The 27,522-nt window shown below is 37.6% G+C and overlaps 1 protein-coding gene and 1 pseudogene across 2 annotated transcripts; both read left to right on the top strand.

The window, feature by feature from the left end:
- The first annotated feature begins 1,626 nt into the window (after positions 1–1,626).
- LOC125010684 (deoxynucleoside triphosphate triphosphohydrolase SAMHD1-like) lies at positions 1,627–9,841 on the top strand. Of its 2 annotated transcripts, XM_047589441.1 has the most exons (16): positions 1,627–1,785; positions 3,663–3,709; positions 4,275–4,435; positions 4,633–4,748; positions 5,205–5,278; positions 5,661–5,816; positions 5,929–6,029; positions 6,204–6,390; positions 6,476–6,567; positions 6,723–6,838; positions 7,557–7,669; positions 7,926–7,982; positions 8,073–8,150; positions 8,287–8,391; positions 8,480–8,616; positions 9,294–9,841. In XM_047589441.1, the coding sequence occupies exons 2-16, from the start codon at positions 3,671–3,673 to the stop codon at positions 9,331–9,333; spliced, it is 1,572 nt and encodes a 523-aa protein (XP_047445397.1). In that variant the 5' UTR covers positions 1,627–1,785; positions 3,663–3,670; the 3' UTR covers positions 9,334–9,841. The 2 variants fall into 2 exon arrangements, with proteins under 2 accessions (XP_047445397.1, XP_047445402.1); XM_047589446.1 differs by lacking the exon at positions 1,627–1,785 and having other exon boundaries at positions 3,452–3,709.
- A 9,945-nt stretch (positions 9,842–19,786) lies between these two features.
- On the top strand, positions 19,787–26,697 carry LOC125010648 (annotated as a pseudogene).
- The last annotated feature ends 825 nt before the right edge of the window (positions 26,698–27,522 follow it).

Below are 27,522 nucleotides of genomic sequence, written 5' to 3'. Positions count from 1 at the left end.
ACGAGCACTTTATCCCTGCACAAGCACTTTTACATTATAATTCACTATTTATATAATGTGGTCCTCAGCTGACACAGATACACTCACACCCCCGTTTGCCTTCAGAACTGTCTTAATTCTTCGTGGCATAATTTCAACAAGGTGTTAGAAACATTCCTCAGAGATGTTGGTCCATATTGACATGATAGCATCACACAGTTGCTGCAGATTTGTCGACTGAACATCTATGATGAGAATCCACATCACCACCACATCCCAAAGGTTCCTCTATTGGATTGAGATCTGGTGACTGTGGGGGCCACTGGAGTACAGTGAACTCATTGTCACGTTCAAAAAAACAGTTTGAGATGATATGAGCTTTGTGACATTGTGCATTATCCTGCTGGAAGTAGCCATCAGAAGATGGGTACACTGTGGTCATAAAGGGATGGACATGGTCAGCAACAATACTCAGGTAGGCTGTAGCATTTAAACCATTCTCAGGGGACCAAAGTGTGCCAAGAAAATATCCCCCACACCATTACACCACCACCACCAGCAACCTGAGCTGTCGATACAAGATCGGATGGATCCATGCTTTCATGTTGTTTACACCAAATTCTAACCCTGCCATCCAAATATCACACCTGAAATGTAGACCTGTCAGATGATGTTCGATGTTTTGTGCGGTCAGAGATGGTGTTATGAATTCCTTGGTTGTATTGAGTGGTTATTTGAGTTACTGTTGCCTTCCTATCATCTCCAACCAGTCTGCCCATTCTCCTCTGACCTCTCACATCAACAAGGCATTTTCATCCACACAACTGCTGCTCACTGGATATTTTCTCTTTTTTGGACCATTCTCTGTAAACCCTAAAGATGGCTGAACATGAAAATCCCAGTAGATCATCAGTTTCTGAAACACTCAGACCAGCCCGTCTGGCACCAACAACCATACCATGTTCAAAGTCACTTAAATCCCCTTTCTTCCCCATTCTGATGCTCGGTTTGAACTTCAGCAGCTCGTCTTGATCACCTCTACATGTCGAAATGTATTGAATTGCAGCCATGTGATTGGCTGATTAGCTATTTGTGTTAACAAGTGATTGAACAGGTGTACCTAATAAAGTGGCCAGTGCAGCTCTTCCTCTTATAGACTTCTGAACAGGCAACATGCCCTCGGAGCAATAGAGGGTATTACTTAATATAAGTGAAAAAGGCCTAGGAACAATGAGACCACACAAAAATTAATCATACTGCTCGAATGTTGCCCAGGTCAACAAAGTCCGTGTCAGGTGGTATAAATATATACACACATTAATTTTCTTTGAAAATGTTAAAAAACATACACTTATTGAAGAATTGATGACAGAGTTGTTTGTCAATGTTAGAAATGAGGAAGTCATTATATGAAGTATGTGAAATGTTTTCAGAATAAGGGCGGTGACCAATATCATAGGTGTGGTCAAGGTAATACAACATTGTAAATACTATATAAAGCAATTATACAGTGTAACAACAATGACCTGAATGTCTTTCCTCTCTCTTGTGTTCCTTCTTTTTTGACCAATCTCATAGGTGTGGTCAAGGTATAAAAGGCTGGTATTTAAACCCCAGGTAGTTGTCTGTGTGGTCTGTCCTGATCACTTGTATTAAACTCTGGGATAGAATATTATTCATCAGACTATCCTGAAATACTGTATCTTCTCAGTGCTCGTCAGTTCTACATGAGTGAGAGGCAGATTTGATATCTGACATCTTTGTGGACATCCCTGTAAAAAGAAGTACTTGAAGATTTATCCAGAGGTGAGTTTTGTGGTTTGTTCTTAATTGATTAAATAATTTAGTTTTCAGGTAATATAAAGCTTAGCTTGTTTCAGTAAAAACAAATGTGTGTGTGTGTGTGTGTGTGTGTGTGTGTGTGTGTGTAAATTGTGTGCGGTTAAAAATAAATAAATAAATAAAAAACCTTGCCAACAGTCTTCAAGATGTTAGTTTTACTTATCTGAGTTCAATAGGCATAGGGTGGTAGTCACTCCTAAGTCGTCATGACAACATTGTAAAAACTGTAAAACAATAATGCAGCAACAATGCAGTGAAACAACAATGATCTGAATGTCTTTCCTCATCTGTTTTTACCTTCTTGTTTATATTTCTCATTTTACTAAGCATTATAATGGCATGAAGTGAAATGGCAATGAATACAAGTAAAGTAAATTTTAATGATGCATCTGAAATATGTGCTTTTCCAATGCTCAAAGTGCTACAATTGTATAGTATTCATTATTCATCACGCATCACACAAAGATAATGAAAGGAAACGTGGCTGCCATACAAGCCTCCGACCTCCACAATGTCCTCACACAATCTACACAGTAGCAGTACACCTAGAAGGCAAAGTGGTACAGTTCTTTCCAAGACACAACGACAGACTAGTGATAAGCGAATCGTACTGCAACCTTTCGTTATCCACGACAGTTCTACTCATTCTACCCTATCTCACTCTAAAAAATGTGATGTTCAACTGAAAAATAATGACTCAATTCACTATGAAATTCATCAAGTTTCAAAGTTCAAGTCCTCAATACAGTACAACTGACATCTAGTGGAACTTACTGTGTCTATTATTGTTTTATTTCCATTTCACCAGGTGTTTAATGATCCCATCCAGTGGTATTTGAGTCCACTTTTGTCAAATCGTGACACAACTAGGTTAAGACTATACAACACAACATTGAGGGCAGCCATGAGATGACAACGCTGAACACTCATCGGTACGTCTCAAAGACAAACAGCACATGTATCCAGTTAAAAATACTTTGAAAAGCACCAAATCAGAGGATGATTTTAATGCTCATTGTGACACATGACATTAGCAAACCAAAACATGAATCAAACAGCCAACAAAAGATAGAGACATCTTTGTGATCCAGATTGAGCTTGTTCAACCTTAAAGTGCACCTTTAAGTATTTGGTGACGATATAACAAATCATGTGTAAGGAGGTCAAGAGAAGAATGTTTCCATCAGAGTACTTTAAGTGAAAAGAGTACAATATCAATTATATTTCACGTATATTGGTTTGATCTTTTAATAAGCACAGGTTTTTTTGATAAAATGTACATTTAATGAAACTCATACATTTTTTTTTCTTTAATTCAGCTATCATGTGACTCTTGTTTGTTTCACTGACATATCAAGCAGCACGAGATTACCTTTTTAATGCAACACAACTACAACATTTATATCATTATTTTCTACAAATATTTCTCCATATCTAGGAAAGGCAACTATCCTTACCTTTGATGGGATTCATTCTGAAAAAGCAAAGCCTAAACGATGAAGGGAATTATTCTGTTGTATGAGTGGAGTAAGAAGAACAATGCGCACAAAGGATGTGGGTGTATGGGTGTTCAGAAGTCAGGAATCTAAGGACATGAATGACATTTCCCACATATAATAATAATATAAATAAAAACGATATTAAAATAATATCTGACGGCATTCAATAAATGCGGACATTTCTAGCGGACATTTCTAGTAACCTTCATAGAAAGTGTTACCCAATATGGTAAAAACTGTAAAACAATAATGCAGCAACAATGCAGTGTAACAACAATAATCTGAATGTCTTTCCTCTCTCTTGTGTTCCTTCTTGTTTTATATTTTCTCATTTTATCTAAGGGATTATAATGGCAGGAAGTGAAAGTGGCAATGAAATACAAAGAAAGGTAATATTTTAATGATGCATTCAATATATATTGTGCTTTTCCAGATGCTCAAAGTGCTTACAATTGTATAGTATTCATTATTCACTCACGCAGTCACACAAAGATAATGAACGGAAACGTGGCTGCCAGTACAGCCTCCGACCTCCACCAACGTCACTCACACACAATCATACAACAGGGAGCATACACCTGGAGGCAAGGTGGGTTAAGTGTCTTGCCCAAGCACACAACGGACAGACTAGGGATAGGGCGGAATCCAACCGCCAACCTTTCGGTTATTCCACAACAGTTCTACCTCCCTCCTGAGCTACTGCTGCCCAGTGAGGCTATTATCAGCGAATGAACCACAGATTTAAGATTGTGTGTGTTTATTTGCTGTTGTTGAGTCCATTCTCACTCTACAACAAATTTGATGTTCAGACTAGAAAAAATAATGACTCAGGTTTCACTATGAAATTCATCAAGTCTTGAGTTCAGAGTCCTCAGAGTAGTACTACAGTACTAACTGACATCTGTGTGAGAACTTCACTGTGTCTTATTTTATTGTTTTATTTCCTTTCACCAGGTGTTTAATGATCCCATCCATGGTCATGTGGAGTTACACCCACTCCTTGTCAAAATCATTGACACACCTCAGTTCCAGAGACTACGAAACATCAAGCAGCTTGGAGGGGGCTATTTTGTTTACCCTGGAGCATGCCACAACCGCTTTGAACACTCCATCGGGTACGTACTCATGGAGACACACCAGCACACTGTCCAGATTAAGGGAAAGACTGATGTGTGACAAAGAACCAACTGAGGAAATGAAATCAAAGTAAACCGACAGTAGAGGCATCATGTTAACAATGTGTGTGTGTGTGTGTGTGTGTGCGTGCGTGCGTGCGTGCGTGTGTGTGTGTATGCTCTATTTGTTGACACAGGGTGGCACACTTAGCAGGAGAACTTGCAAAAGCTCTGAAATCAAGGCAGCCAGAACTCAACATAACTGATAGAGACATCCTTTGTGTCCAGATTGCAGGTCTTTGTCATGACCTGGGTAAGTGATACACACCTCTTTACTTCTACATGTATTCATTGATGTGACAGATAATAACAAATCTATTGTGTAATGTGATGTGTTTCTCTTTTTAATGAAGGAAAGAAATGTTCCCTCAGATGTTATCGTTTTAGTGTAAAAATGTACAATGATGCAGTATTATATTTCACAGTATATTGAGATTTTAGATGATTCTTTATCACAGTCTCTTCAAGTCTTTCTAAAAACATGTGGTCTTTTTTTTTGTAGTTAAAATGTACATTTAATGGAAACTATCCCATACCATTTTCTTTTTCTTTACTTTTCTAGGCATATTCATGTGACTTCTGTTGTTTTTGTTTCACTGACATGAACAAAGATGCAGAAATTACCTTTTTTAATGTCAACACAATACAACATTTATTTATCTATTTTATTTATCTATTCATTTATTTATTATTTTTTCTCCATATCTAGGACACGGGCCCTTTTCTCACCTCTTTGATGGGATGTTCATTCCTGAAACATGCAAAGGCCAAAAACGATGGAAGGTTATTATTTCTGTTGTATTTGATGTTTGAGTTAATAGCACAGAACAAAACTGCAGCACAATATATGCGATTGTGTGTGTGATTATATGTGTGTGTTTTCAAGAAAATCTTTTGAGGAAGTCTTGAAGTTGATCATGACATTGTTAATTATGGCTCTAATGAAGCAATATCAATTAAACACAAAACCTTTACTGTAGAAATGAAATCCACATTATAGTGAAAATAAACTGAACAGATTTAAAGAGAAATGGGTCTGTCCAAAAAGGAGCTTGTACATGTCGTCAGATTTTGTCTTCACCTTTCCCACACATCAAGTAACGTCATGTGAACCACTGCATTTTTATTTTTAATCTCTGACCATTAAACTTCTCATACCTTGTAGCATGAGGATGCTTCTATAGAAATGTTTGATCACCTGGTGGAATCTAATAATCTGACAGAAGTGATGAGGATGAAGCCTTACAGCCTGGACGAAAATGATGAAATCTTCATCAAGGAGATGATTAAACCTGTGGAGAATGCTTCAGCTCAGGCTGAGGTACTGTCACTAATAGTAATATAATATAATACTAATACAGTGAAATCAGTCAGTATCATCTGTGCTGCAGGTGTCACTATCTAACTCCACTATTCTACTGTTGTCTCCACAGTGGCCGTACAAAGGACGTAGGAGGGACAAGTCCTTCCTCTATGAGATTGTGTCCAACAAGAGAAACGGCATTGATGTGGACAAGTTTGACTACTTTGCCAGGTGGAGACGCTTTAGAACAATTCACTTTGTGGTGCATAGTGAGGAGCTACTGTGTATTGCTTCCCATGAATAATTAAAATATTGTACTTCTACTTTTAATTTACATACTAAATGTTTGAAGAGTTTAACATAATATATAGAGTATATTTTTACTCATATATCTTCTCACTTCAGGGACTGCCACCACCTGGGCATCCAGAACAACTTTGACCACTGGCGTTTCATAAAGCTTGCCAGGGTTTGTGAGGCACAGGGGGAGAAGCAAATCTGCTCCAGAGACGAGGAGAAGAAACCCGTGAAGCGAAGCTGCTCCAGTGACAATGACGAGAAACCCGTGAAGCAAATCTGCTCCAGAGACAAGGTGTCTACTCCTGATTTTTATCTTCTTTAAAACAATGAATCAACCTGATTATCTGTGACTAAACTATACTTATTACTCTCAACAGGAGGTGGGCAATCTGTACAACATGTTCCATACAAGGAACTACCTCCACAGAAGAGCCTACCAACACAGAGTAAACGATAGTATCCAGATCATGTGAGTTCCTACCCCTCCCATGTTAGTATTCTATATCTATTAGCATGATCTTCTGACCTGCTGCAGCTTATTTAATTTCCTTTATGATTCTCTCTATTCTATCAGATGCAGCAAACTGTTCCTGAATGTTATTATTTGTTGGTTCTGTTTATCAGGATCAAAGATGCCTTCATGAAAGCAGATGATCACATCAAGATTCGAGGTTCAAATGGGAAGATGTTCAAACTTTCTGAGGCCAAAAACAACATGGAGGCCTACAGCAAGCTGACAGGTCAGTGGAAGCCATCTCTTTCATGTTTAAAATATAATACATGGTTTAAAAACATCCTCTCTTTCTTCAGTGGTACATCCCGTACTATGTTTTCTTCATTCACATTACTAATAGAGATATAAAACCATTTGACAATTTTCAGAATTAGTTTAAGTATTATCAGGGAACATTTCTCATTTTTTCCTTGTTTCACACTATATGTTCCCACTTTTAACAAGTTTGACTGGGTTTGTTAGAGCACAAAATTCATGTAAACTCCTTAAATCAAAATAAAATAAAATAAACAAAGAGCAGGACAAAGTCGCAAACATCAGAGACGATCAGAGGACCAGACTTTTAGGGGCTCAGTCCTAAAAGTCTGGTCAAACAAAGGGTCAGTAATAATGACAAGAAAATCAACTGTTCCAGATCAATTAATAACAACAATCACTGACTTATGCCATGTGATAAGACACCTTTTCACAGCACGATGATGATGATAATGATTACTATCATGAATGATAATAATACCAATATTATTGTTATAACTACTGCTTCTAGTCTTTTTTTAATATTCATTCAATCATGTAAAGACTAAATTTGGGGGTGCTTGAGGCCTACACACTCACCAGTGATAGGTGGTATACTGTAAATGACTTTTAATGGAAAACTGCTGTTTCAAATGCTTCTATTGTAAATTAGATCTGCTTCTTCTGCTTCATTTCCGTTTGCTCTACAGATCACTTGTTTGAACACATACTCTACTCTGACACAGAAGATCTGAAGGAGGCAAGAGAGATTCTTCAGAGGATCGTCTCTCGAAAACTGTACAAGTTTGTGGGTGAAGCCCTGGTGGGTTCATGTTCATTTTGACACACTGTCTGTTTGAGTTTGTTTGTATGAAGTTAGTAAAAGTTTTGTACAAAATTGTAGTGTCAAGTGTATTTTCCTCTGGAGCAGATTTGAGGGAAAAACTATCAGTGTGAAAAGACAGACAGACTGAAAACTGGTTCTTTTATAAATTGACACATTAATGTGAATGTCCTCTTGTTAGTGAGTAACTCACTGTGTCTTCTACTTTTCACTTCTTATCCTTCCAAAACTCAAGGAAGAAGAAGAAGAAGAAAAAAAAAGAAAAAAAAAATCTGTGAAGAAAGAACAACAGGTTAGAAAACACAATTAAGAAGATTTAAAAACAAATAATAAAAAATGTTAAGATAAATATAAAAATGCACATCTCTGTCCTGTCTGTCAGGATGCTAAAGACACTTGGAAAAAGGAACTGACTGAAGCCCTCAAGGCTAAAATTTCACCTGATGACTTTGAAGTTGTTGTGAGTGTTTCATATAATCACTACACTTTTCTTCAAATCTTAGGTTTTCTTGATTGTAACATGTTTTCTTGCCTCCACTGGGAATATTCATTACTGAATATATACACAAGTTTCTCTGTCACACTTCTTCTTTTAGTTCGCCACTTTTGACTATGGGATGAAAAACGAGGACCCTCTAGCTGAGACATATTTCTACAAAAAGGAGGACGTGACCAAAGCCTACCCAATCAACAAATCCCAAGTCTGAACTACAGTAGTTTGTATTTCTTTGTAAGATGAGTTTGGCTACATCTTCATTTACTAACTTATGTTGCTGTTCTTCTTGTCAGGTGCCCAGATATCGTCCAGAGCGTTTTTCTGAGAACGTCATTCGGGTTTACTGGAAGAACATTGATGAGACAAATCTGGAAACTGCCAAAGACAAGTTTCGTGGATGGTGCAGGAGCAACAGATTTCAAGAACTGAGGTAAGATTTATATCTAGTATGTGAACTATAATATAGATGCTCTTTGTTGTCAGATGTTCTATTGAATAACAGTGACAAGCTTCAATTCATTACAATCAATGTGAAGGAAGGAGGAGCAGTTAAAAATGTAAACCTTTCAGAAACTTGGGATCAGACTGTAAGTTCTATTAGTCTCTGATCCCTCTGGATTCTGTCTATACATCCCCGTTAAATCAGCAGGTTTTTGTGATGTAGAAACATGAAGGAATGATCAGAACGTTTGTACATTTCTTTAAAAAACTGCAACTGTACTGAAAATCAATGTGGCACATACACAGAAAAAAAAGGATAAAAACAAAACCCTAGAAGAAAATACCTGCACACACTGAACTAATACATAGTTGAAACCACACACACACGGGGCGTCTCCTGTGAACAGTCCTTTACAAAATATGGCAAATCAAACAACATTTTATATGTTGTGTTTGTACTATTCTCAACTAAATATAGTGTTAAACTATTTTACATACTTTGTAGCTATTTTTGGAAACTGGGTTTCAAAACCATGTACAAGGCTTCTTATAACAGGCTCTTTAAACAGGTAGTTACATCTTCCAATTTTTATGTGTTTTTTTGTTTGTTTGTTTGTTTTTGGTGCTTTTGAATCACATCTCTCACTGCACACTACTCTTCTTAAGGGACTTGGACGATGAAGGACAAAATCAAGGTCAAAACTGAAAAAGGAAGGAAACACTCTGACACTGGTACAGTGAGAGTGAACGTGATGAAAAACATTAATCAGAACAGAAAACCTTAATCTACAAAAACTCTAATGTGCTTGACACTATTTTAATGCCTAAAATAAATTAGAAGAGTACAAACACATGAATTATTGCTTATTCAGGCCTGTACTCAGCTTTTATAGACCATGTTTATCTTTATTTTAGTGGAATCATCCTTCTCTTGTTTTTAGACCCCGCTTTTTTTTTATTTGCAACTTTATATGACACATATACAATACATAACCAAATCACTACTTTACAGCATGTGTGTAATTTTGTTGTTCAACATCAGATGTAGTTTCTTAAAATGCCATGTTTGTGATATTCAGGTATCAGTCACAGACTTGTTTCTATGTTCTCAGGAACTGTGAGGCTTTTAAAAGAGGTGAATCAAATGTGTGACAGAGTCATTTAATGTGAATATTTAGTTTGTGTTTGGGGTCTAATTAGTGCTTTTAGGTTTTAATGTTCATTATAATATTCAGTGTGTAATTTTATGAAATATGAAATATTTATGAAATATTGTGATTTCCATCACATTCTTGTTTATAACTTAGTCACTGATCATTGTTACTGGCTTCTTAATATGAAGAAATGAGACATCATGGGAAGCGAAAGGAAATAAGAACCTAATCATTCAAACTCAATCATTTCTTTACTTTATTAAATCCTAATAGCTCAGGTCACATATAATTAAGGCATAGTTTGTTTAATGTTGTGTTTGAATCACTGTGTGCAAATTCATTGTATCTCTATAGATGATCAGTTCTGATGATCAGTGGTGTCTGGTTAATTTACAATAAAACTCTGTTTCTCTTCACCTTTGTGTCATTTTCTTATCCCCAGACCAAAAATATAGAGATAGACAGTGTAGTACTTGTGTGGTGAGTTTGGGCATCATAAATAAATTGCCTAATTCTTCTTTTATACCAGTGTAACAAGGTTGACTAAAATGCAGTACCTGGTCAAAACTTTCCATTAGTCTATAGTGCCCTTGCCTGTCTATAATTTACAGAACCATGCAAAGATTTAAAGCACTTCTGGAAGGAGTTTGATAACAAATTCCTTTCTGCAGCAAGAAAACAGCAAGAAAAAGGCATCCAAAAACAGTTTCAGTTTATCTTTGCATTTAACACACACACAACTTTGTCCTGATAGCAGCATAAACCTCTGACAAAGCAAGAAGACAGGATGAATCCATCTGAGATAGAGAGTTTCAGTGGTGGCCGAGAGAGCTCAATGCACTGCAACTTAAGAATACACATGCAAATAGACTCATAACACCAGCAAACACAAAAAAAGATGATGCAAAGTCACACAACGTAAATGTGTACAGAGGATCCTAAAGAGAGATGCACCTTGTCTGCTCAGTGCTTAACTTGGAGATGTTGACAGTCACCCAGTCTTGGACTTATCTCTGCTACGAGTTATTAAATAAAGCGTTAACCTGCAAGTAATTCATGTTCAGTGATGAACAGCCGTAAGACAACTTCCCCTATGAAGCCAACGAATGAACAAAATATCATGGCACAGGCCTAAAGTTTTGACAAAACTGACTGTAAAGTTAAATAATCTGACGTAACACACAATTAATTTGCAGTCTTATGGTATTAATGATATATAATGTTACTCTGAAATTGATCCAGAAAGGACAAAATCAGACAATTCGTGCTAACTCCGTCCATTTTGTGGCCTCAAATTTGAGGACTTGCCAAAATTTTGCAGTTCCTGTGGGAGAGATATGCGATTTGTAAAGGACAATGTCACTTCAGTGTCTAAAAGTGAAACCAAGTTAAAAAAAATTAAAAAGTGGTCACTACTAAGGATCACTAAATGACTTTTGACCATTTTAACATATTAGAAATTATTTTAAAACCATAATTGAACACGTTGTCCAACATTTTTTGTTTGCTCCCCCCAGACCAAGAATTCAGCCTTTCTTTGGAGGATATCCTGATGTTTGCGACAGGGCTGAAGGAGGTTCCTCCAGCAGTAATAAAACCGCAGCTGTAGCTCAGCTTTCAAAAGACTCCACGCTTTCTTGTGGCAAATGTCATCAGGATTACTATCTCACTAAATTATGAAGAATTTCAAGAAGCTATGAATTATGGCATACAAAGTTCACCAGGGTTTGGTCTTCTGCGAAGCCAAGATTTTACTGGTAAAGGTTTATGTCTGACTTAATTGTTTCATTGAAATGTTTCACACGTTAAAAAATATCCTTTAAAATGCTTGAAGGACACTCTAACGCAAAGCCTTCCTGGATGCAAGGATGTGCCTCCATACAGCTCATTATGTTTTCTTGTAGTTTCCAGTATTTCACTTTCTGCAGGGGTATTACACTTAACTGACAAACAATCATAAAGTATGCTTTAAGTCCAGGCAAGTCTTTCAGTGACACATAATGTTCAACAGGCTATGTCCAGTGGGTGGAGTCAGTCTCACTTTGTCTCTGCAGGTTGGCAAAATGAACCTGAAGATTGTTATCGCCACAGAGACAGGGTAAAGCTGGCAGAATGGTCTCAAACTGTTGCAGGTCTTCCTGTAGCGTAGGGAAACCACATTCTCTTCCATTACATCTAGAGTCAGTTAGAAATTGAAAAATTGTCAAAGTACAGCCAATTTCATCATTTAAAACTTCAAAGCCAAGACAAAAATGGAACATAATGTAACAGTAACTTCAGCTAAGAAGTCATTTCACTTTACTAATAATGCTGACTCCACCAATTTTCTCATCTGGCATCGGGCGAGAGGCGGGGTACACCCTGGACAAGTCGCCAGTTTATCGCAGGGCAAACACATAGACAAACAACCATTCGCACTCACACGCACACCTAGGGTCAATTTAGAGATTTAGAATCACCAACCAGCCTAACTAGCATGTCTTTGAAGATGGGAGGAAGCCGGAGTACTTGGAGCAAACCCATGCAGACACAGGGAGAACATGCAAACTCCACCCAGAGGTGCATACAGCAGAAGCAGAGATAGTAGGAGTTTTCTATTTAAAGTATGATCATTTGCTTTTAACAAACAAAATTACAGTGCGGTACCCATAAAAAGATTTCAGCCATGACAGTACACTTCTTTGTCTTTGGTAATAAATAAAAGTACATAAGTGAAAATGCAATGCAATGTGTACTGCATGCAATCACACAGTGCATGGGATAAATACAAACATGACTTCAGTATTACGAGAAGGGCAGTGGGAAAGACGAACAGGTGATGTGGTTGTCCCAGAGTTTTTGGCAGTCATCAAGCTCTTTCTGCAAGATTCCTAAGAAAGTATACCTCAGAAGGCACTTCTCTCTATAATTATAGACTTCTAACAAATTAAATAATTTAACCAATTTCATTTAATCGTTATGGACAGCTAACATCACAATTGTGATTTGGACAGATGACTTACAAGAATATTATAAGGAATGATTTCATCCGTATGAATGTAACATAAAATGTAACATAATGGTCTGAAGAGCAGGCATTATGGCCAAGCAGAAAAAGACCTTGTTTAACTATTAAGTGCTGCAATGACTTTGAGTTAAATAAAAAGTGGATGCTGCCTGGGAACACTGATACTGTATGAATAAACCTGATATAAGATTTGAAGACATTTAATACAGTGAGAATTAAGATAATTATCTCTCTCTCTCCTCTTATCTATGAAGTATGTGAAATGTTTTCAGAGTGAGGGCAGTTACCAATCTCATAGGTGTGGTCAAGGTATAAAACCCCAGGTAGTTGTCTGTGTGGTCTGTCCTAATAGGTTTTAAACTCTGGGATAGAATATTATTCATCAGACTATCCTGAAATACTGTATCTTCTCAGCACTTGTCAGATTTACATGAGTGAGAGGCAGATTTGACATCTGACATCTTCTTGGACATCCCTGTAAAAAGAAGGACTTGAAGATTTTCTTGAGTTTCATGGTTTGTACTTAATGATTAAATAATTAAAATTTCAGCTAATATAAAGCCTACTTGTTTCAGTCAAAAAATAAATCTATTAAGTGCATGCTTTTGAAAAAATAAAATAAAAACCTTGCTAGCTGTCTCGAGATGTCAGTCTTGCGTATTTAGTTTTAATGGGCATAGGGTGAGTGTCACTCCTAAAACCGGATGACAACATTGTAAAAACTATGTAAAGCAATAATGCAGCAACAATGCAACAATAATACAGTGTAACAACAGTGAACTGAATGTCTCTTCTCTCTCTTGTGTTCCTTCTTTGATTTGTATTTTCTCACTTTATCTTGGGATTATAACGTCAAGAAGAAAAGGTGGCGATAAAGCACCAGGAAAGTTAATATGAGGCTATCATCACTGAATGAACCACAAATTTAAGATTGTGTGTGTCTTTATTTTCTGTTGTTGGGTCCATCCTCACTCAAATGGGATGTTCAGACTGGAAAAGATGATGACTCAGATTTCACTATGAAATTCATCAAGTCTTCGGTTCATAGTCCTCAGAGTACAGTACTGGCTGACATCTGTGTGAGAACTTCACTGTGTCTTATTTTATTGTTTTATGTCCTTTCACCAGGTGTTTAATGATTCCATCCATGGTCATGTGGAGTTAAACCCACTTCTTGCCAAAATCATTGACACACCTCAGTTCCAGAGACTACGAAACATCAAGCAGCTTGGAGGGGACTATTTTGTTTACCCTGGAGCATGCCACAATGAGAATTATATATGGGGCGGCACAGTGGCTCCGTGGTTAGCACTGATGCCTGGCTCAGGCCTTTCTGGGTGGAGTTTGCATGTTCTCCTGTGTCTGCATGGGTTTTCTCCGGGTACTCCGGTTTCCTCCCAGAGTGCGAATGGTTGTTTGACCCTATGTTAGCCCTGAGATGGACTGGCAACCTCTCACCCGATGACAGCTGGGACAGGCTCCAGGAACCCCGGTGACTCTAGTGAGGATAAGCGGTAGAAGATGAGATGAGATGAGATGAGTATAATATTTCACATTACATATTAAGATTTTGGATGCTTATTAATCACAATCTCTTCAAGTCTTTCAAAAAACTAGTCTTTTAGTTTTTTCTCAAATATATTGAAAGCTTTCAGCTATATTTGAATGTAAACTATTCCATGCCACTTTCTTGTGACTTCTATTGATTATGTTGCACTGATATAAACAATGATGCAGAGATGTCTTTTTCTAGTACCGATACAACATTAGAATACAGCATATATTTATTTATTTGTTTATTCTCTCCATATAAAGGACATGGCCCCAGAACAAGACTGAATCACAATATCTCTGCGTGACTGTATGTGTGTTTTTTTGAGGCAATCTTGAAGATGATTTGTTAATTATTGCTGTGATGAAGAAACATCATTTCAACACAAAACCTTTTTGAATTAAGAATTAAAACATAGAAGTCAAAATGAGCTGTCCAAAAAAAAGCTTGTACATGTTGTCAGATTTTCTGTTCACCGTCATGTGCATGTATTTATACAAGCAGCCAGAGATCTTGTACTTGAGAAGTGAACCACTGCATTTTCATTTTTAATATGTGCTGCAGGTGTCAGTATCTAACACCACTATTCTGCTGTTGCCTCCTCTGTGGCCGTACCAGTTGTGTAACCGAGGGACAAATCCTTCCTCTATGAGATTAGCGGTAGCGGTGGAAAGCGAGTCTATACACAACTCTGAACCGGCAGGAGGAGGCTTTTTTGCTCTCACACGCCTGGTGAGACATCCTTCAGCGGCGGGCCGACAGCATGGGGCGGTCTCAACCTGCAAGAGCGGACAGGTTGACTCCGCCTCTGATAACGTCACCACATTTATCAGCTGATATCAGCTGGTGAATCAGCTGTGGATCAGCTGGTGAATCAGCTGACACATGCCTCACGTAACAGCCTGCACACCTGCTAGAAGACAGAAGGACCTCATGGGAAACATGTCCGGTATGTTTCAAACAACTTAAAAGTGTCCGATGAAAAAAGAAATTAAAAAAAAAAAAAAAAAATCTATAGACTCTACATCCCCGTTAAATCAGCAGTTTTTTGTGATATAGAAACATCGAGGAATGATCAGAACGTTTGTACATTTCTTTAAAAAAATTACAACCCATGCAACAGTACTTAAAATCAATGTGGCACATACACAGAAAAAAAAGATAAAAATAAAAGTGTCTGGTGCATGGTCCTTTTCAGCATATGACAAACCAAACAACATTTTATGACAAACATTTTATGACAAATCAAATAACATTTTATGACAAACGTTTTATGACAAACCCAACCAACTTGATAATTTTTTGGAAACTGTGTTTCAAAAACAACTACAAGGCTTCTTATAGCAGTCTCTTAAAGCAGGTAGTAGTTTTTTTTTTTTTAATTTGTGTGTTTGTTTCTGGTGCTTTTGAATCACATCTCTCACTGTACAGTGGCCAATGAAGCTGAAGATCAAAACTGAAAAAGGAAAGAAACACTCTGACACTGGTACAGTGAGAGTGAACGTGATGAAAAACATTAGTTTAGACAGAAAACTTTAATCTACAAAAACTCTAATGTACTTGACACTATTTTAATGCCTTAAAGAAATTACAAGAGTATATACACATGAATCATTACTTATTCAGCCCTGTACTCAGCTTTTATAGACCCAGTATATCTTTATTTTAGTGGGATCATCCTTCTTTCTGTTGTTGACCATCAAATGTGGTTCCTTAACTCATGTTTGTTGTGTTCAGGTATCAGTCACAGACTTTCTACATTCTCAGGAACTGTGAGGCTTTTACACAGATTTTGTCACATTTTCCATTCCTCCTGAATCACTCATCACCCATGTTTTATTCCTCCACTGAATTGAATGTGTAGCACTGTGCAAAGATTTTAAAGACTTCAGGAGGGATCTGATCCCAGATTCTTTCTGCAGCAGGACATCGACCCCAAACTAGACAGCCAAATTCCTTCAATCAAACAATCAAATCCATGATCTCAGCGTCACTGAGTCTGTCTGGGATCCTACAAGCAATCAAGGCAGATTAAATGCAGAGAAGAACTGTAGAAACATCTCCAAGATGTATGGGCAGAATAAACATATCGAGCATGTACCTTGAAAATCAGTCGATTCATGACTCTAATTAATTCCGAATGAAAATAAATGTAATTCCTGTGCAAAGTTATCAGAAATCAAGTCAAGTAACATGCAGTAACGTTAACAAATGAGTCTGTCACTCACTGACTATCACAACACAGGATCAGCTTTGGTCATGTGTTTTTTGTGAATTACTGCAATGATCCTGTTTAAAGACGTTGTTTATGGCACTTACAGTGATTTCATGTCAAGACTTGACTGTGCAAAGACCTTAATGTCCTTTTAATTGATATTTAATTACAAAGATACGCCCTTGCAATGTTCATAATGATAAGAATAACTGATAAGAGATACCAAGCGCGTGGTCATTATATATTTTATGGCCACTGGGCTGCTGTTTGCTAAACACGAGAGATAAGATGAGCAATCACATTCGTGATCCACCTGTAGAAACTCAGATAAACTTTCGGTTTGACCAGTAGAAACATGAACTTTGTCACACCAAACTTATAGGGTACAAATGTTTGTCCAAAACAATTCATCATCTAGATAGCAATTTCCGTGACTCGCCAATCGTCAGCTTTGGCCAGCTTCCAGGCCATCTGTGATAAACAGATCATGTTAGAGAACCAGTGCATGAAAAGAAGAGCTGAAGTGGTGAAACTTGGCAAAATGACAAGCTCAGCATTATCTGATCATACACAAATCTTTTCACACTGACATGACAATGTAGAGTAACTGATCATTCTGGTTCAGGAGAAGATCAGCTTTGTACAATGGTGCTAGTTCCTGCTAGCTTCTTAGCCACACAGCTAATGGTACTTTTGAGAGTAGGACGAACAGATAACTGTTACTAGTCTTTTGTGGTGTTTTTCAAGTGTAACGTTTTGGCACAGTTTGCCTTCACTGCTGGTAGTACTTTGTAGGTTTGATTGGTCTTAAGGCAACATCCTTGCTTGCTCTGAGTCCCTTCTTTCACTCACCAATGAGGAAAAGCCTCAATTATTTTAATCCGTGTAGTTGTTGGCTTGCTTTTTAGATTATGATGCTTCAACTGAAAGCTGTAAGTTTCTTTTTCTTATCTGGAGCTCCATAAACTTCTCTTGGGTCCTTATAAAAGATCTCTGTCATACTTTCAGTTGCCATAAATCTTGTAATTACCACAGATACCAGATGGTGGTTGACAACTTCCTGAAGTCCTTCATGGCCTTGTGCTGCCTGATGACCTGAACTTAGTTAAGGATCACATTGCTGAACCACTGGACATTAATACAGGCCAGAAGGTACCTGCCAGTTATTCCTTTGTGTCGGCAGCATCCCTGCTTCTACCTTCTATCGCATAGCTAACAGGGAGAGACAGACCAAATAAGGGGAAAAGGAGAAAAATACAGCTAATGTGAAGTAGAAGCAGAAGGATGGTACATCCTTCACTAAGGAGGTGTGGGATGGCAGCAAAGCAGCCGGTCCAGACACACTGTCCCCACGACTACTCAGGGCCTGTGCTTCTGAGCCGGGGGAGATCCTTCAACATCTTTTTAATCTGACTCTTGTTGTGGAAACTTTAGTCTTCAGCTTCCTTCAGGACAGGGATAGATTGAGAAACAATCTAGTTGTTCAGTATCTTTTACGGTTTTATTGGAGAGAGAAGTAAAGAGATGGTGAGAGACCCAGAGCTTGCTTGACCGGTTACGCTGACATGCAGCATCATAAAGACCACGGAGAGGATGCAGCTCCATTATATCAGGCCCTCCTATCGAGCATCCCACAAAAGGAACCATTTACCAAGCACAATGCGTGAATTACGAGCCACAACATCTCAGCTGACCTCAGCTGACACAGATACACTCACTGGCCACTTTATTAGGTGCACCTTGTTCACATCCCAAAGGTGCTCTATTGGATTGAGATCTGGTGACTGTGGAGGCCACTGGAGTACAGTGAACTCATTGTCATGTTCAAGAAACCAGTTTGAGATGATATGAGCTTTGTGACATGGTGCATTGTCATTATGGAAGTAGCCGTCAGAAGATGGGTACACTGTGGTCATAAAGGGACTTGGCCAGCAACAATACTCAGGTAGGTTGTGGCATTTAAACCATGCTCAGTTTGTACTAAGGGGCCCAAAGTGTGCCAAGAAAATATCCCCCACACCATTACACCACCACCAGCAGCCTCAACTAAAGACCTAAAGACTAATCTTCTATTGTCCAATTTTGGTGAGCCTGCGTGAATTGTAGTCTCAGTTTCCTGTTCTTAGCTGACAGGAGTGGCACCTGATGTGGTCTTCTGCTGCTGCAGCTCATCTTCTTCAAGGTTGGACGTGTTGTGCGTTCAGAGATATTATTCTGCTTCCATGGTTGTAACGAGTGGTTATTTGAGTTACTGTTGTCTTTCTATCATCTCCAACCAGTCTGCCCATTCTATTCTGACCTCTCACATCAACAAGACATTTTCATCCACACAGCTGCTGCTCACTGGATATTTTCTCTTTTTTGGACCATTCTCTGTAAACCCTAGAGATGGCTGAGCATGAAAATCCCAGTAGATCATCAGTTTCTGAAACACTCAGACCAGCCCGTCTGGCACCAACAACCACACCACGTTCAAAGTCACGTAAATCCCCTTTTTTCCCCATTCTGATGCTTGGTGATTGAACAGGTGTACCTAATAAAGTGGCCAGTGCAGCTCTTCCTCTTATAGACTTCTGAACAGGCAACATGCCCTCGGAGCAATAGAGGGTATTACTTAATATAAATGAAAAAGGCCTAGGAACAATGAGACCACACAAAAATTAATCATACTGCTCGAATGTTGCCCAGGTCAACAAAGTCCGTGTCAGGTGGTATAAATATATACACACATTAATTTTCTTTGAAAATGTTAAAAAAACATAAATTTATTGAAGAATTGATGACAGTGTTGTCTGTCAATGTTAGAAATGAGGAAGCCATCATATGAAGTATGTGAAATGTTTTCAGAATAAGGGCAGTGACCAATCCCCTAGGTGTCAACGTGGTCAAGGTAATAATTTCATTTTCAGCTCATACAAAGCCTACTTCTCTTGGTAAAAACAAACAAACAAACAAAAACTGTGTACTCTTAGCTGTGTACACAAAACCTTGCTCGCTGTTCAGATCAGTCTTGCTTATCTGAGTTCAATGGGCATAGGGTGAGTGTCACTCCTAAAACCTGATGACAACATTGTAAATACTATATAAAGCAATAACGCTGTGTATCAACAATGACCTAAATGTGTTTCGTCTGTCTTGTGTTCCTTCTTTACTGACCAATCCTGTAGGTGTGGTCAAGGTATAAAAGGCTGGTATTTTAACCCCAGGTAGTTGTCTGTGTGTTCTGTCCTGATCAGTTGTATTAAACTCTGGTATAGAATATTATTCATCAGACTATCCTGAAATACTGTATCTTCTCAGTGATCGTCAGTTCTACATGAGTGAGAGGCAGATTTGATATCTGACATCTTTGTGGACATCCCTGTAAAAAGAAGTACTTGAAGATTTATCCAGAGGTGAGTTTTGTGGTTTGTTCTTAATTGATTAAATAATTTCATTGTCAGCTAATATAAAACTTAGCTTGTTTCAGTAAAAAAAAAAAAAAAATGTGTGTGTGTGTGTGTGTGTGTGTGTGTGTGTGTGTGTGTGTGTGTGTGTGTGTGTGTGTGTGTGTGTGTGTGTGTGTGTGTGTGTGTGTGTGGATAAATTGTGTGCCGTTAAAAATAAATAAATAAAAAACCTTGCCAGCAGTCTTCAAGATGTTAGTTTTACTTATCTGAGTTCAATAGGCATAGGGTGATAGTCACTCCTAAGACGTCATGACTGTATTGTAAAAACTGTAAAACAATAATGCAGCAACAATGCAGTGTAACAACAATAATCTGAATGTCTTTACTCTCTCTTGTGTTCCTTCTTGTTTTATATTTATATCTCATTTTATCTAGGGATTATAATGGCAGGAAGTGAAAGTGGCAATGAAATACAAGGAAAGGTAATATAATAATCATACACTGGATTTATATTGCGTTTTTCTAGATGCTGAAAGTGCTTACAGTTGTATAGTATTCATTATTCACTCGCTCACACAGTCACACAACGGTGATGAACGGAAACGTGGCTGCCAGTTTACGCCTACAGCCTCCGACCTCCACCAACGTCACTCACACGCAATCATACACCAGGGAGCGTACACCTGGAGGCAAGGTGGGTTAAGTGTCTTGCCCAAGGACACAACGGACAGACTAGGGATAGGGCGGAATCCAACCGCCAACCTTTCGGTTATTCCACAACAGTTCTACCTCCCTTCTGAGCTACTGCTGCCCAGTGAGGCTATTATCAGTGAATGAACCACAGATTTAAGATTGTGTGTGTTTATTTTCTGTTGTTGAGTCCATTCTCACTCTACAACAAATAGGATGTTCAGACTGGAAAAAGTAATGACTCAGATTTCACTATGAAATTCATTAAGTCTTCAGTTCAGAGTCCTCAGAGTACAGTTCTAACTGACATCTGTGTGAGAACTTTACTGTGTCTTATTTTATTGTTTTATTTCCTTTCACCAGGTGTTCAATGATCCCATCCATGGTCATGTGGAGTTAAACCCACTTCTTGTCAAAATCATTGACACACCTCAGTTCCAGAGACTACGAAACATCAAGCAGCTTGGAGGGGGCTATTTTGTTTACCCTGGAGCATGCCACAACCGCTTTGAACACTCCATCGGGTACGTACTCATGGAGACACACCAGCACACTGTCCAGATTAAGGGAAAGACTGATGTGCGACAAAGAACCAACTGAGGAAATGAATTCAAAGTTAACAGACAGTAGAGGCATAATCATGTTTACCAGGGTGGCACACTTAGCAGGAGAACTTGCAAAAGCTCTGCAATCAAGGCAACCAGAACTCAACATAACTGATAGAGACATCCTTTGTGTCCAGATTGCAGGTCTTTGTCATGACCTGGGTAAGCGATACGCACGTCTCTACTTCTACATGTATTTATTGATGTGGCAGATAATAACAAATAAAGTCTATTGTGCATTCAAAAAGGTTTATTAAAAGGAAGAACAGCGTCATAAAAATGTTGCTGATTCTGAGGGAGCTTCAGACGCCAATTTTAGAATCCCCTGACATTCAGCTCCAACACTGTCCTTGTATAGACAAGAAGACGCTGACGCCTAACAGCTGATACTTTAATACACAACAAAAGGTCAATAACCTTTAACCTAACACCTTTAGACGAACCCTGGAGGAGGAAAATATATTTGATGTGCTGTGTGTTTCTCCTTTTAATGAAGGAAGGAAATAAATGTTCCCTCAGATGTTGTCACTTCAGTGTTAAATTTACACTGATGGAGAATTATATTCCATAGTGTATTTTAGATCATTCTTTATCACAGTCTCAAGTCATTCTGAAAACGTGTAGTCTTTTATTTCATATATTTTATATCAACATTTATTTATTCATTTATTTATTTATTTTTTTCTCCATATCTAGGACACGGCCCCTTTTCTCACCTCTTTGATAGCATGTTCATTCCTGAAGCATGCAAAGACGAAAAGGAATGGAAGGTTATTATTTCTGTTGTATTTGATGTTTAAGTTAAAAGCATAGAACAAAACTGCAGCACAATATGCGTGATTGTGTGTTGACTGTATGTGTGTGTTTTTGATAAATTCTTAATAAAATTCTTTTGAGGAAATCTTGAAGTTGACATTGGTAATTATTGCTCAACATCAATTCAACACAAAATCTTTCTAAATTTAAACATGAGACACACATAACACTTAAAATAAACTGAACAGATTTAAAGAGAAATGGGCCTGTCAGAAAAAGAGCTTGTACATGTCGTCAGATTTTGTCTTCACCTTACCCACATATCAAGTAATGTCATGCGAACTACTGCATTTTTATTTTTAATCTCTGACCATTAAACTTCTCATACCTTGTAGCATGAGGATGCTTCTATAGAAATGTTTGATCAACTGGTGAAATCTAATAAACTGAGAGAAGTGATGAGGATGAAGCCTTACAGCCTGGACGAAAATGATGAAATCTTCATCAAGGAGATGATTAACGGTCCTCAAAAGGATCCTGAAGCAGCTCAGGCTGAGGTACTGTCACTAATAGTAATATAATATAATACTAATACAGTGAAAGGACGCACGAGGGACAAGTCCTTCCTCTATGAGATTGTGTCCAACAAGAGAAACGGCATTGATGTGGACAAGTTTGACTACTTTGCCAGGTGGAGACGCTTTAGAACAATTCACTTTGTGGTGCATAGTGAGGAGTTACTGTGAATTGCTTTCCATGAATAATTAAAATATTCTCCTGACTAGTTTTAATTTACATTCTAAAGGTTTGAAGAGTTTAACATAATACATAGAGTACATTTCTACTCATATATCTTCTCACTTCAGGGACTGCCACCACCTGGGCATCCAGAACAACTTCGACCACTGGCGTTTCATAAAGTTTGCCAGGGTTTGTGATGTGGAGGGGGAGAAGCAAATCTGCTCCAGAGACAAGGTGTCTACTCCTGATTTTAATCTTCTTTAAAACAACAATGAATTAACCTGATTATCTGTGACTAAACTATACTCATTACTCTCAACAGGAGGTGGGCAATCTGTACAACATGTTCCATACAAGGAACTACCTTCATAGAAGAGCCTACCAGCACAGAGTAACCAAGAGTGTGGAGATCATGTGAGTACCCCTCCCTTGTTGGTACTCTATAGCTATTAGCATGATCTTCTGACCTGCTGTAGCTTATTTAAGTTGATTTTCTGATTCTCTCCGTTCTGTTGGATGAAAACTGTTATTGTGTTAACTGTTATAATGTTAACATTGTTTGTTGGGTCTGTTTATCAGGATCAAAGATGCCTTCATGAAAGCAAATGATCACATCAAGATTCAAGGTTCAAAAAACAGGAGGTTCAAGGGAAACGAAAGGAAAGGAAAGTTCAAACTTTCTACAGCCAAAAAAAACATGGAGGCCTACAGCAAGCTGACAGGTCAGTGGAAGCCATCTTTTTCATGTTTAAAATATACTACATGGTTTGAAAACCATTGGTCAAATTTCTGAATTAGTTTAAGTATTATCAGTGTTAGATGACGTTGAAGTTATTAATCACATAGAGATCTACTACTGAGGTGCTGAAGTTGATGTCACAGCCTAAAACATCTAAATGTCTTGATGAGGATCAGAACAGCTATCAGACATTTCAACACGAAACTATTTGGCTCCTGATCTATGAACATTTCTCATTTTTTCCTTGTTTCACACTATATGTTCCCACTTTTAACAAGTTTGACCTTAAATCCAACAAAGAGCAGGACAAAGTCTCAAACATCAGAGACGATCAGAGGACCAGACTTTTAGGGGCTCAGTCCCCAATCAGAGGGTCATACATACGGTGTCGTGCAATGAATATATTAATACAACAATAATACTTATTCAATTACTTTGAGCAATGTAAGTTTTACGCCTCAAAATATTTTAAGAAAATGAAAAATACGATATGCTGCTTAGAAAGTAGGCACACATTACAACTGTGATGATATACTGTTCACAGATTTCAGTACACCTGTTTCAGGGATAAGATGGTTAAGAAAATCTGGTGCAAGACAGAAAGTTTCCCAAGCAGTGCAACACAGATTAGTAGTAGTAATGTAAAGACTAAATTCAGGAGTGCTTGAGGTTAGAGACCTGAACAGTCACCAGTGATAGGTGGTATACTGTAAATAATCTTGAGGGGAAAAATCAGTGTTTGGTGAGTGTTGAAAATGATAAATGGGAAAAGTGAACTTTCACTTCATTTATTTTTGCTCTGCAGATCACTTGTTCGAATACATACTCTACTCTGAATCTAAAAAAGAATCTGAAGAAGAATCTGAAGAAGAAATGCAACATGAATCGCAAGAAGAATCTGAAGATGAATCGCAAGAAGAATCCGAAGAATCCAAAAATCTGAAGGGGGCAAGAGAGATTCTAAAGAGAATCGTCTCTCGGGATCTGTACAAGCTTGTTGGTGAAGCCATGGTGGGTAGAGAGGTGTTTACGTTCATTTTCATTTTCACACTGTCTATTTGAGTTTGTGTGTGAAGTCAGTAAAACATTTTGAAATTGCACTTATTTGCAAGTGTTTTGTCTTATAATTTCTCACTGATATCTCTGTACGCAGCAAAGGGATGTAGTAATGGCAATAGAAAGGATACAAGCATCACAAATTCTCATGTTATATATTTGGAGAAAATCCTTATTTGCTGTGTATCAGTACAGCAGCTGGCTCCTGATAGGTGACAGCCCATTAAACAGCATCAATTTCCTCCCTTTCTGTTTCCTAAGATGACTTCTTTTCAGAGACCAACTAAAAATTAATGTGAATGTCCTCTCATTTTTCACCCTTCCCAACCTAAAGGAAATGGACCACCCAGGAAGCCAAAGAAACCCAGTAAGAAAACACAATTAAGAAGATTTAAAAACAAATAATAAAAAATGGTAAGATAAATATAAAGATACACATCTCTGTCCTGTCTGTCAGGATGCTAAAGACACTTGGAAAAAGGAACTGAATGAAGCCCTCGAGGCTAAAATTTCACCTGATGACTTTGAAGTTGTTGTGAGTGTTTCATATAATCTCTTCACTACACTTTTCTTCAAATCTTGATTGTAACATGTTTTCTTGCCTTCACTGGCAAATATTCATTATTAAATATAAACACAAGTTTTTATCTCACACTTCTTCTTTTAGGTCGTCACTTTTGACTATGGGATGAAAAACAAGGACCCTCTAGCTGACACATATTTCTATGGAAAGGAGAACCCTAATCAAGCATACCAAATCAACGAATCCCAAGTCTGAACTACAACAACAATTTGTAATTCTTTGTAAGATGAGTTTGGCTACATCTTCATTTACTAACTTATGTTGCTGTTCTTCTTGTCAGGTGCACAGCTTTCTTCCAGCGCGCTTTTTTGAGAACATCATTCGGGTTTACTGGAAGAACACTGATAAGACAAAACTCAACACTGCCACAGGATCGTTTAGTGGATGGTGTGAGAAGAATGGATTTGAAGAACTGAGGTAAGATTTATATCTGGTATGTGAACTATAATACGGATACTGGTTGTTGTCAGGCCAAATGTTCTACTGAATAACAGTGACAAACTTCAGTTCATTACAATCAATGTGAAGGAAGGAGCAGTTAAAAATGTAAACCTTTCAGAAACTTGGGATGTAAGTTCTATTAGTCTCTTTTTGCAGGTAGTTGCATTTTCCAATTGTTGTTTTTTCCATTTTCATTTCATTTTTAATGTGTGTTTGTTTGTTTTTAGTGTTTTTGAAACACATCTCACACTGTTTACTGCTCTTCTTAATTTAAAAGGAACTTGAACAAGAAGATGAAAAAGTGAAGCTGAAGATTGAAGCTGAAAAAGGAAATAAACAGTGAGAGTGAACGTTAATAGAACAGAAAACCTTAATCTACAAAAACTCTAATGTACTTGACACTATTTTAATGCCTAAAATAAATTAGAAGAGTACATACACATGAATTATTGCTTATTCAGGCCTGTACTCAGCTTTTATAGACCCAGTATATCTTTATTTTAGTGGGATCATCCTTCTCTCTTTTTTAGACTCGCTTCCATTTGCAGCTTTATATGACACATACACAATACACAACCAAATCACTACTTTAAAGCATGTGTGTAATTTTGTTGTTGACCATCAGATGTGATTTATTAAAATGTCATGTTTGTGATATTCAGGTATCAGATACAGACTCATTCCTATGTTCTCAGGTCTAATTAGTGGTGGTTTGGTTTTAATGTTAATTATAATATTCAGTGTGTAATTTTATGAAATATTGTGATTTTGGATGGGTTTTCATCACATTCTTGTTTGTTACTTAGTCACTGTTCATTGTTACTGGCTTCTTAATATGAAGAAATGAGACATCATGGGAAGCAAAAGGAAATAAGATCATAATCATTTAAACTCAAACCATTATATGTTACTATCATATCTTCACTGTATTAAATCCTAATAGCTCAGCTCACATATATGTGATTAAGGCATAGTTTGTGTATTGTTGTGTTTGAATCACTGTGTGCAAATTCATTGTAACTCAATGGTGTAATGTGTGTCTAACTGGGAAAGCTAAAAGGTTAACAGAGCCTTTAAATTGTACTCAGTTCTGATGATCAGTGGTGTCTGGTTGATTTACAATAAAACTCTGTTTCTCTTCACCTTTGTCTCTCTGTCATTTTCTTATCCAAAAATATAGAGATAGACAGTGTAGTACTTGTGTGGTGAGTTTGGGCATCATAAATAAATTGCCTGATTCTTCTTTTATACCAGTGTAACATGGTTGACTAAAATGCTGTACCAGGTCAAAACTTTCCATTAGTCTGTAGTGCCCTGTCCTGTCTATAATTTACAGAACTGTGCAAAGATTTAAAAAACTTCTGGAAGGAGTCTGATGACTGTTACAGCCGTGAGCTGTTGGTCGTATTTCTCTCCCCTCTCGGGGTCTGTGCATCGACTGTATGGGTACGTGCATGTACTTATGTGTGTGTTTGTTTGTATCCTGTCTTTGGATTCTTACAACTTTGATGATACAAGCATTTAATGACAGTTGTCTTTCCTCATTCACACAGCTTCGTCTCAGATGCTGATATTATACATAAACGTTTCAGACATGTTTAAGTGGATGTTTCATGGACACCTGCAGTGCAGTGGACAATAAATAAACAGTAATTTATATTATAATTTTTAAAAAGTAGGTTTTGAACAGTGAACAATGTCACTACAAAGTCAAATTCAGCACAAATAGTAAAATCATTGTCATCTCAATCCATAATTTCCATGTACAGGCGCCCTACACTTACATCCAAATACAACATTTTACATATACTACACTTAATTTACATCAATAAAATGTCAAAGCTTCTCATCATTCTAGTGTATCTTTGTCCTGTAAGTCTCTATCAGCATAAATCTGGCAGAACCGGAGGAGAGACTGATTCCAGCAGAGATGAAGATGTTCACTGGTGAATGAAGTTGATGGATAA

Source organism: Mugil cephalus, chromosome 1 (genome assembly GCF_022458985.1).
Source record: "Mugil cephalus isolate CIBA_MC_2020 chromosome 1, CIBA_Mcephalus_1.1, whole genome shotgun sequence".
NCBI lineage: Eukaryota > Metazoa > Chordata > Actinopteri > Mugiliformes > Mugilidae > Mugil > Mugil cephalus.
The sequence above is the reverse complement of the archived record's forward strand: the minus strand, read 5'-3'. Positions and strand labels throughout refer to the sequence as shown.

Coding starts and splice junctions, on each gene's coding strand:
- LOC125010684 (XM_047589441.1), top strand. CDS start 3,671: ATGGCAGGAAGTGAAAGTGGCAATGAAATACAAAGAAAG. Junction 4,749..5,204: donor AGGTCTTTGTCATGACCTGG/GTAAGTGATACA, acceptor CTCCATATCTAG/GACACGGGCCCTTTTCTCAC. Junction 6,030..6,203: donor AAGTTTGACTACTTTGCCAG/GTGGAGACGCTT, acceptor TTCTCACTTCAG/GGACTGCCACCACCTGGGCA.